This window comes from Notothenia coriiceps, unplaced genomic scaffold (genome assembly GCF_000735185.1).
Source record: "Notothenia coriiceps isolate Sejong01 unplaced genomic scaffold, NC01 NC01_scaffold00024668, whole genome shotgun sequence".
NCBI lineage: Eukaryota > Metazoa > Chordata > Actinopteri > Perciformes > Nototheniidae > Notothenia > Notothenia coriiceps.
The window spans coordinates 2,781,720-2,792,788 of NW_011357369.1; the positions used below are offsets into that span (position 1 = coordinate 2,781,720).

The 11,069-nt window shown below is 42.4% G+C and overlaps 2 protein-coding genes across 2 annotated transcripts in view; one reads left to right on the top strand and one right to left on the bottom strand.

The window, feature by feature from the left end:
* matk (megakaryocyte-associated tyrosine kinase) overlaps window positions 1-11,069 on the top strand; it is a 634,871-nt gene that overhangs the window by 543,507 nt on the left and 80,295 nt on the right. The window lies entirely within an intron of this gene.
* clasp1a (cytoplasmic linker associated protein 1a) overlaps window positions 1-11,069 on the bottom strand; it is a 60,917-nt gene that overhangs the window by 26,464 nt on the left and 23,384 nt on the right. Inside the window, exons 8-18 of the mRNA XM_010783044.1 lie at window positions 9,909-10,049; window positions 9,284-9,357; window positions 7,767-7,859; window positions 7,529-7,674; window positions 5,731-5,866; window positions 5,519-5,589; window positions 5,117-5,176; window positions 4,139-4,216; window positions 3,188-3,355; window positions 2,432-2,478; window positions 1,557-1,727 (exon numbers count right to left, since the gene is read on the bottom strand). Coding sequence (XP_010781346.1) covers window positions 1,557-1,727; window positions 2,432-2,478; window positions 3,188-3,355; window positions 4,139-4,216; window positions 5,117-5,176; window positions 5,519-5,589; window positions 5,731-5,866; window positions 7,529-7,674; window positions 7,767-7,859; window positions 9,284-9,357; window positions 9,909-10,049 — 1,185 coding nt within the window. The remainder of the gene's footprint in view (window positions 1-1,556; window positions 1,728-2,431; window positions 2,479-3,187; window positions 3,356-4,138; window positions 4,217-5,116; window positions 5,177-5,518; window positions 5,590-5,730; window positions 5,867-7,528; window positions 7,675-7,766; window positions 7,860-9,283; window positions 9,358-9,908; window positions 10,050-11,069) is intronic.

The following is an 11,069-nucleotide window of genomic DNA, read 5'->3' on the forward strand; positions in this document are numbered from 1 at the left end:
CCACACACACAGTCTTACCCTCGATTTAAAGGAGGTGCCATCTTTTGGGTTTTTAATGAAGGCGGTGCAGCAGCGAGTGGGGGGAGAGGTGGCGTACAAGGCAGACGTTAGTACGCACTAAAGCAGCGAGTGAGTGGGGGACCAGGGGCTCATCGTCATTAGTCAACAGCCATTATCTGTCTACTACGGGCCTCTGAACAAGAGCACGGTTACGGGGAAGAACGTCCTCTGTGCGTGGCAACAGAACCTTACAGTGCTGCTCATATATTGCGTGGGGGATGTGCGTGACTCCTTCAGCTTCTACAAATGCTCGTGAAAACCTCGCCTTAAAAAGTCGCTGCGCGGTCTCTCTACTCGCACTGGGTGCGAGCCTCACTCAGCCTCATCACACTACCATCTAGATCACGCTGTTCCCGCTCGTAGGATTTAACCAGTTCCCCTGCTGACAACAGTCAATGACACCGCCCTCCAGCATCATTTATTAAACTCATTCGGCCGTAAAAGCAGTGACATGCACGAGAAAAGTGTTTTTATTCTTCCGCTCTCGATGGGACAGGCGAAGCTTTAGAATAACTGCTTGAGCTCTTCCTCCCGCGCCCGTACGTAAGTACAAATACTCGCTCTTGCGTGCGCGCCCGCTCTACTAGGCCCCATGCACCTTGCAGTTTACTATTCCTAGACCCTTCCTCGTCTTTCCCCTCCTACAGATGTTTTTATATCCGGAACTACTGGGGTTCCCTTTATGGCGCATTTCGCACCCACTGCACGGGCGTCCACCACCCGCCGGCTTAGTACGGTATAGTTAGGCCTTGTTAGGCCAGGCTCACTTTATGCTGCGTTTCCATTACAGTTTAGTAGCTGGGGCAGTAACTATAGTAACGCAGTTTAGGCGGAGCCGTGACGTCATCTTCAATGTGCAACACAAAACCAACATCAGCCATTAGCCGTTAGCACTCAGAGCTCACAGCTCCTCATATCTGTCGCTGGTTTATTTATGTCTGTAGGCCGTTGTTATGAGTGTGGACGGAAAACACGCATTTTAAAAGGTTTTCATTGTTTTTACTAACCGGTATCAGTATGTTGTTACTTCGTCATTATTTTTAAACGTGTATTACAATTAAATCAAGGTCAAATATGTTGATTTTGTTGTAGTTGCCAGAGATTCTCTCACTAGTTTAGCATACTCAGCCCGGTTGTTGGCCCAGAAAGAACCTCAATTTTGGAGAGCCAGAAAACTGTGAAAAAGTACCCGCTAGCTAGAACTACGCCTAGTGGAAACGCAACCAAAAACGGGCCGGGCACGGCACGCTTAAACTGCGCTGTAGTGGAAATGCGCCAGAATGGCGCATTTGAAACTTGTGGTAAGTTGCAGTTGACGGGACACAAAGGTTAAATTAATAAAAGTTAGCTAAACAGTAGCTTTTTTAATTCCTGTTGAATTCAGAATCCAACATGTGAAGAGTTTTGCTGAATGACAGTTATTTCTTGCTGCCTAGTTTTTTGTTTGTTAGTTTTTCTGTTTTGAGAAGTGAAGAGGAAGGTGAGTGATGGATTACCTAATGAGGCGTAGGACCCGGGGGGGAGGGCCGCTGCAGAACTGAAGGGCGAGGAGGCAGGTACGGTGGACAGACGGGACTTTGAGCTGGAGGCGGCGTTAACGTCGATGTCACTACGGGAACGCTGGAGAGAACCTGATGAAGGAGACACCCTGCTGCCCACCAGCTTACCTACAACAGCACACACATGAAGACTCATATCACTGAGGCTGTTTAAGCATCCTGCATCACTTACATATAACTCCTTTTTTTAATTTTTACTGCCACCAAAGAGCAACACAGGAGGAGTTTCTGAGCCATCTGCTATGAGACTGTAGAACAACAACTGTGACAACAGTCTGGAGGTTGTGTTTTCTCATCAAGCACATACCACACGTTTCGCCAAGTCAATACAAACACACAAATAGATTAGTGTATATAGGTATCTATTCACATAAACCTATTCATTCCTAATTAAGGACATTTTTTGAGAATTGATAAGAGCTACAACGATCTGATATCTATTCATAAAACAAGCAATTGAAATGTTGTTAGCTTGTCTTCTTAAGACCAGGCTCAACAAACCATACATTCAGACTTTTATAAATCAGCATCAGGATATTTTAGCTTTCTTTTGATCCCTCAAATATTATTATTTTTTCAAATTGGATTCATACTGCATTGGTAAATAGAATAATTCAGCTCTGCAAATAAACAGGAATGATACTGCCGTCTGACTCGGGGTAAATAAAGGTACAAGGTCTTGATCAAGAGAGCATGTCACTTAGTGCCTTATCTATACCAACTTAAGCACACTAGAGCCTAATTCTTCCAGTGTGCTTATTACTTCAGAGGAAACCCCACCCCAACAGATAGAAAGTCAGGAGGTGTCTTACTCCTTGTCATGCTCCCTCCAATGACACTCTTCACAGACAGTGGCCGGCTGAAAAACAAAAACATTAACACTAATTAGCCTTTATGTAGATCATATTCTAATCAAATGAGCATTTGACAACAGTAGACAGGTATAGGTCAAGAACAATTCATATGAGGTATGAATGTGAAATGTATGGATTGAAAACATATAGAAACAAAGTTAAGACATTTGAAAAGATTATCCTGTCAGGAACAATGTTTACCTGTCAAAGAAATCTATTCAGATCAAACTCAGAAACCGGATCACCAGAAATATGTGTTTTATAATTTGCCTCACAGGTCTTCCACAAGGGAATTTTTTGTAAATATAATTATGATAAGAGGGTCATGTACAACTCTGTCTCATAAAAACGTTAGCTTTACACACACACTGATGAACACACACCTGCAGTCCTGATGGATTGCGTATAATGTCATTAGTCAACACGCTCCATAAGGAGTCTATAAACGGTGTAAATGACAGCAGTCGATCCAAGAGTGTGTATGCATGTTGCTGGGTCTGCAGCCCGTCTGATAATAATTACCCATGTCTCACAGACATATTCAATAAAACAGATTAGCATTAATCCATTCCTCCAATCAATTACAGCAAATAGATGCAAACGTCCAGAATATAGGAAAAGGTGGATAGAGATATGGAAACATGGTGGAACAGAGAGTGCAGATGGAACACAGGAGACAGGGATGGGAGAGTAAGAGAGTATCACAGTTCTTACTTCAGACTCTCCTGGGAGGAGGAGGACGAGCGGTCAGACTGCGGCAGAGACACGATGCTGTCAGAGCCCTTCAGGTGGGACTGCAGGGCCTTCTGATAGGGCGACTCCAGCGCCTGGAACAGGTGCTCCGCCTCCCGGCTGTAGTGACCATGGAAACCCCAGTAGCATCTACAGGTGAGGGCGAGGGGAGGAAGAGAAAGACAGATTTTAACAGGGAAAGTTTACCCAAAATAAAAAGACATTTCCTCTTACCTGTAGTGCTTCATACATCCAAGTTGCTTTGGTGTGAGATGCTGAGTATTGGTGATATTGTCTTTCTCTTTAATATAATACACCAAGATGTGCATGTGGTGATCAAAACAGAATACATTTGAAAAATTCCACAGGAGTGTCTCTTTCAATAGATCATGACCCAGTTACTGAAGATAATCCACAAGCTTTGTTCAGAGTAGTTTAATGTTTCTCTGAGGTGGATGCACGCTTCCTTTTGTGGTGTTAGAGTTGTGTGGTATAGTTGAGTATAAAGAAAGTAGTTCCTGCTCATATTATCTTGAACAACCAGGTCATGAAGAATCAGAATCAAAATTCCTGTATTCGTCCCCAGTGGGGAAATGCAGAGTGTTACAGCACAAGTGGCTAAGCAGGTACAAATAGACAAGCAATAATAAAGAGTAAGCTAACTTATTAAATATAGTAATAATAGAATACAAACAAATGTTGGCAATGTATGTCTTTAACACAAGTGATTATTGCACAGCACTTTAAAAAAGTGTCTATATTGCACATTGCAGGGTTATTGCACTAACGTTCCACTCTAAGAGAAGGCAGACATCTCTCCAGTGGATATCTCCAGCACTCTGCAACTCACACTCCTATTTTAAATGATTCATAAGTTGGTTGTCTCATCAAACAAAAACAAACCAAAGTCAGTCCCGGTGCGATGACACTTACTTCCTTGCGATGGATCTGGCCTCAGAGTCAGCGTCGTGGATGCCTTTCTTGATGGTCTCAGTCAGAACCGCCACGTGTCTGGGGTAGTAAAGGAACATAGTGAGGAGACAAGCAGGACGAAGTCCAGATAAGACCTCAAAAGCTAAAGTCCTGAGAATCTCTCTCCTTCCTCTCCCTCTTTTATTCCTCTGCCGGTCCACAGGCAGAGTGCCCACCCACAGGGGTTTTCACAAGGTTTTTGAAGACTCTGCGGAGGTTGTCATGGTTACAGTGATGGAAAGTCGCCTTATCACTGGGGGTCCTGATGATGATGGTTCTCTCAGGACTCATCAATTGAACGGGCCTAATCAGTGGTGCATCCAACCAACAGCTAACGCAAATGTTAGCCAACTCAAATGCCATCATGTCAGAGGAGGAAGATGAAGAGGCATTTACCTCCACCCCACAAACAAACACATAACCTTCACCACTTTATCCATTTGACACACACTGCGGGCTTTCCAAGTGCTATGGTGCTTTTGGAGAAAACAGCAAATATGTTTTTAGTAATACAAATAGTGAGAGAATTTGATTGGAACATTCAACATCCAGCAGGACATACTCCTCTTAGAGAAACGTATTACAAGATATCCTTTTGTTAACATGCAGCCTAGTTCACTTAGACTGGGAAAACGCCAAGCCACATTTTATGTTTGTAAAGAAGCCCTTAAAAGTAGATAAACTAAGGTTTATGGCTCTGCTGACAGGTGGTGAAGATGTGGTGTCTGTTCCTGGATGATACTGAATTCAGGCTGTCATTTGCTGACCTACAGTCATTGTCACTCTATGTTTGGACTCATTGAATCATTTTATTTGAATACGTTATTCAAATGTTTTTGTTTTCTTAAGTTTTTCCAACCCCTCTCATTTATATCTGTCTTGCTCTTATGATTGTTAAACACCTAAATGTTATTTGAATTGAAGAGGAATACGGCTTACCTTTCCAATGTGTTAGTGGGCCACTCCTGTAACATGAGGTCTAGGAACTCAAAACAGCGTCTGCAGAGGGGAGAAAGACACAGAAACACCATGACACAGGATATATAACGTGAGAAGTGCCGCTATAAAAAACACTTTTATATGTACATGTCAGTTTATTAAAGCAATGCAGCACACACAGCATAACACGCCTGTATTTGCAGGGAGGATGTGAAAGATGGATTTGTTCTTTACACTAGGGCTGCAAATTAAGATTATAAAAAATAGTTGGTCATTTTCCTACCAACTAATTCTTGCTGATCTGCTATAGACTGAACAAGAACAGAATTAAAAAAATAAAAATGACATTTCATTATGTAGTGTAGATTCCTTATTACTGTAGTAGCATTATTGTCCTCTTACCGTCGGACTGCCACTGATTTGGCGGCGCAGTTACTGGTGATGATGGGGATGAGACGTGGGTAGTGTGTGCGCTGGAAGAAAAAGTTCAAAAGCAAGGTTCATCTCTAGTTACAATGATCTTGTCCTCACATGATGATGACGTAGGGTCTAATAAGGCTGAATGGAAAATGAACAGGCGGTCTGGAGAACCACACCCCCCTCTGGATGCTTACCCTGAGGAGGAGGCGGATGGTGGCCACTCCGGACGTGGCCATGATTTTGGCACTGTTGGGCACGAGGTTGAGCAGCGTGGGCATGATGCTCTCTGCTCCGTGGTCAAACTTGTTTCCCAGTATCAAAGACAAGTGTCTGCCAGAGGGAGAAGAGGGGAAGAGAGTGGTGTTAAAGAAGTGTGTTCACCCCGAAAGATGATCCGTTCATGGTGATGTGTTATATATTTTCTCTTTCACAAGACAAACAGGACTGTGGCAGGTGTGTTAAATGGCCCTGACCCTTTCCATATTCCTGTTTTAACTAAGGCGTGACGTGCAAATAGTGAGGAAATTAAAGTTCAACATAGCACAGAGAGGTAAAGCACACCACCATTGAGAAGCTTCTTCCAGCTCTGCTCTGAACAAATGGGCGGAACCTCATGATCTGCCCTAAACGCAGATTTGACTCCCCACTGGGGCGCACTACATTTGCCCTTGTCTGCTTTCTCTTTTACGGCCATCACACATTTGAATATGCTTCCAGCTGATCTTAACATGTATTTTGGGCAACCAGTCTTGCCAACATTTATTTTAGTGTAATTTGAGATGTTAGTTTAAATAAATTGTCAAATGATATTTATATTGACCAATGTCCTAGTATGTATATTTTATAGATCTGTAATTTGATCTGTTTGAATTGATAGTGTTATAGGCACTATGACATGTTTGAATGTGTGTTGATTGTTATGTGTGCTCCTGACCAGGGACTGCAGATGGAAATTAGCTTTTAGCTATAATCTGGAATATAGCATCTCTGTATGTACAATGTGTTTGTATGCACGGTCCTTGTTCAATAAATACATATTATAATAATAAAAACAACAGTTTGGCAGTTGTCTCTTTCTAGAAAAAAAACCACTCCTTCCTGATCTTGGGAATGAAGCACAGGATTGACAGGCGAACAGCGTGGTGACATTACACGTGATGATTGGATCCATGAATCCATTCATCAACCTGCTGCTCTTTCTGTGTGTCTGCGCTCGGTTCCATCTCATCAGGGTGTTATTCAAATCTGGATGACGGATGTTTTTGGATGGAGAGCATGCTGCTCGTTTCATACCCGAGCAGGGCTCATGTTCATTAGCTTAATTTTCTGGAAAGAAAATATTCTAAATGTTTTCCTGGCATAGCTGAATCATTTAGAGAAGTTAATATCTCGGCTGTCAATCAAAGCCATTAAGAAAACGCTGCCAAGACACCAGATGGTTACAGCTTTCATAGCTTTTTGTACCGACCTCAGACTATCAGCAACTTATTTCGTTTGTTCCTGAAGTTGCTACATAAACCATTAAGATTCCAAAATAATAATAAAAAAAAACAAAGCAAAACTTTATCACCTTGGTGCCTAGCTCTCATTAACTGCAGATTCTATCATGCACGAGAATTCCTAATCTATAACCCTGAACTTTAGTTAAGGAGGAAGATGGGGAAGAGGGCTTTAGATAGGAAACACCTGTCAGGAAACAAGAGAAGAAGCAGTGGAAGAAGAACGCGTCTTGTTTGGGGTTGATAATTAGTTAGAGTTTGTTAGTAGGCTGACTGAAGTGTACCCGCAGCTGAGCAGTGAAGGCAAGTAAATAAGTGCTTATTCAAAGTTGTACTCAATAAAGTTGCGACGAGTTGATCCTATGTTTGACAGACGCACACTTTTGGTTTATGTTTCATTTTTGTCCAAAACGAAATAGTTACAAATATTTGAACTGTTGGCAGATCTTGTGTGGTTTAGAAACGTGGACGGGATAGTACATCCTCCTCTCACCCCAGTGTGATGCAGGCCTCGCGCACCACCTGTGAGCGCAGGTCTTTGGCCGACAGCTTGAGCGGAGCCTCCAGGAGACGCAGCTGCTGAGGGAAGCCCTCGTACTCTGTGGCCCCCGCCATCAGGAGAGAACGCACCTTCTTCAGCTGGAGGAGAGACAAAGGCGGGTATGGAGGGTATTCATTACCTGGATTCATGTAACACCCTGTGTGTGTATGTGTGTGTGTCTGAGTCTTACCGCTACAACCCGGAGCTCCCAGTCGTGTTTTTCATCAGAAAGCACTTCTCTGATTTTGGCCAGATGGTCCTCCAGCTCTCTGTTGGAGTAGATCTGGACCCAGAGAGACAGGAGGGACAGTGTTAGAACAAGAATCAGCTCTTCTATACTGTATTGTGTATACTTTCAAGGTTACGGTTCGAGAGAGGGCAGCTGGTTAGAGTTCACAACATATAAATGCTCCAAGTCTGTAGCTCAATGTTAAAAACTGTAAAGCCCCATGATACAAATTAAAATGTGTAATATTGGGCTATATACACTTTGATTGATTGACTAAATGGTGGATGCGAGCTGTGTGTGAGTAAATGCAATTTTGTGAACTTCAATCGGTGGCATAAATAGATGCCTAACAATTGTAACGTGGGTCTTTTTAGCTGCTACCACGTTAACATACATAGCAAGAAGCATTTCATTTGTGTTCATTGTGTTTGTGGTCATAAGTGGTTCTTGCATAATGCGTACTTAGTGTGTTAAGATCCCACAAATCAGAAGTGGAATAAAGATGATGTTTGTTCGGAACAATCCAGGATGCAACTAATACAGAGAGATCAATTTCAGTTGACAAGAAGCCTATCAGAAACATTATTTTCTGGGTTGCTTCATGTCATAGAAAAACAACTAAATTGCTCATAAAAACTGAGAATCTTTTAACCATCTTCACATAGTTATAAGTAGAGTCCGTGTTTTTGTTGTAGCTGCATTTCCTTTTCTTTGTTTCCATTAGATTGCGCCTAATTTGCATAGCTTGTCCCTTTGTGGTGATTCCCTATGTTCCCAGTTGGTCAGGGTATAGACGCTGACAGGTGAACCTGCAGTTCATCTGTCACTGCTTGATTGACAGCCTTCCCTCTCTCTTCACAGCATTTCAAAATAAAGGCAAGATATCAGAAAAGCTAGTTTCATGCAGTGGTTTGACTTCAAAAAAAGGAAATCAAATCAAAATGCGGCACATTGTGTCAATAGGTGGGATGATAAGCTGTGCAGTCCTGCATAGCGCAGGGCCCCTGGTTACCCTACACCAGGGGCCACTAGGGTTTCATTTATTTTGTTACAAAAAGTATTGCAGCTCATTCCTTAAACAGAAGCCTCAGATTGTTTATAATCAGGGGGAATAGGAAGCGTACATTTCAAGTGTGTTATGTAAATAGTTTTAGGGCTTTTTTTATCAACTAAGATTTGTCTTGAAAATAAGGCTTATTCAAACATGAATACTGTGTAATGTATTCGTACATATATATTTAAGATGTACAATATAAGACAAGCACAAGTTGCATGTGGTGGGGAATATTCCATTTCACTTTCAGAATTTGCTACTGGCCAATAAAAACGGACCACGGGGCCGCAGTTGGACCCCGGGCCGTAGTTTGAACACCCCCGCCCTACGCCCATAGTGTGTTTAAATCCATCTTATGGCATAATATACTTCCCTGTCAGCCATCTCTGGATTTGACTAACAGAACCAAACAGGCATGGCATACCTGGATTGAGGGCACGTCTTCATAGGCTTTGATGAAATCGTCCTCATCAACAGCACCAGCAGCTGCTTCCTTGCCTTTGAAAAAGAGAAAGAAAAAAGAATTAGACCTGAAATTCGTCAGCCCTTCTAAAGAGAGATGTAAAGGTTTAGAAAGGTAGAAGGTAGACATGTGACTAGCCAGCCTAATCTGAGTTATTGTTTGTCCTTTTTTATTTTGTATATAACCATTTGTTGTGTTTTTTGGATTTAATTGTATTGTTCTTTATTCTTAAGTGTATTTTTTCTTTTTGATTTTTGATGTTTGGTTCGGTCCAATCTTAAAATACCTGTCTAGATCTTTCACATTGTCTTTTTGAGTATTGCGAATGTAAATTAATATTATTTTAAAAATATTTAAATAAGCTTTGAAAAAATATGCTATAGGTTTAATATTATTTGGCTTAATAAAACAATTCCTGAAATAATATGAATGATTGAAGCAGAAGGAAAGTCTTGACCTGATCAAAATGCAGCCAAACATTACTACATGGATTATACAGGAGGTAAATGACAGTATTAATATTGTCCCTATGACTTTGTTGAACAGTAATGACAGTAATCACATTGCAGCTGTGTGTATCCCTCACTTGTGGGCTTATTTGCGGAGGCTGAGCTGGGTCTTCGCACAGAGCTGATAACCGTCCTCCTGCCACCGGGGGGTGCTTTGGATGATGAAGAGGAGGAGGACCGGCCTCCATCCACTGAGTCTTCATCCTCAAAATTCTTATCTGCAACCACAGAGGGAGAAAAGAGAGATTTGATGATGGGATTTTCAAAGTGATGTCTCGATGACTGTGAGCGATATTTCCTGTAAGGATCAATACATCCTTATTCCCCCATCATCCATGAACACATGTTGTTCCTGGTAACGGTTGGGCGGATGGTGAATGCATCACCATTCTGCTCTCTTTAATCTGCCAGTCACTGTGTTCCTGACCTCTGCCTCAGGGAAACGGTCCGGTTGTGTTTCTGAATCCATTCAACCTTCATCTATCCATCCATCCAACATGCCTCCCCTCAGTCACCTGCTCAACAGGACGTTCACACCAAGGTGTCGCCTGGAGCGGAGTGACGGTGCGGGGGGGATTGTTGTCAGCTGAGGCCAGGCAACAACGAGGTCATTGTCTATTTTTTGAAGGACATGTAGGAAATAATTGATTTAAAACTAATCAATAACTCAATATATTTATTATCATTCCTGCAGATAGGCTTAGTATAAACTGTTGTTAAGGAATAAAGTCTGCTACCATTAGCGGCACATAAACATCAATGGAGTCACATAACTTGATCAATAATACAAAAGATCACAGAACAGTGATAAGGTCATACAAAAAAGCCAGCTCCCTAAATGTCCCTGCTGCTACAAGAACCATGACGGTGACACAGCAACTCACAGATTCACAGAGAACACAGGTGGAGGACAGGGAGACACAGGAAAGAGATCCTGACAATTCAGAGCCATGACTGGAAGATAAGACGGACAAAGAGACGGAAATCACTGAGAGCCAAACGGAGAAGAGAGCAGAGAGGGAGGGAAGAAGGAGAGATTAAAAAGGCGTCGCTCTTACGGTCGCAGATTTTCTTGCATATCAGCTTCCTCAGCATGTCTCTGCTGCACCCTCTGAGACGATCCCTCTCTTTCACCACGCATCTGCCCAGGGTGTGTGTGTGTGTGTGTGTGTGTGTGTGTGTGTGTGTGCTTGTGCGTGTCATCCCTGGTGATGCTGTTAGACTGTAGGGACTCTCAT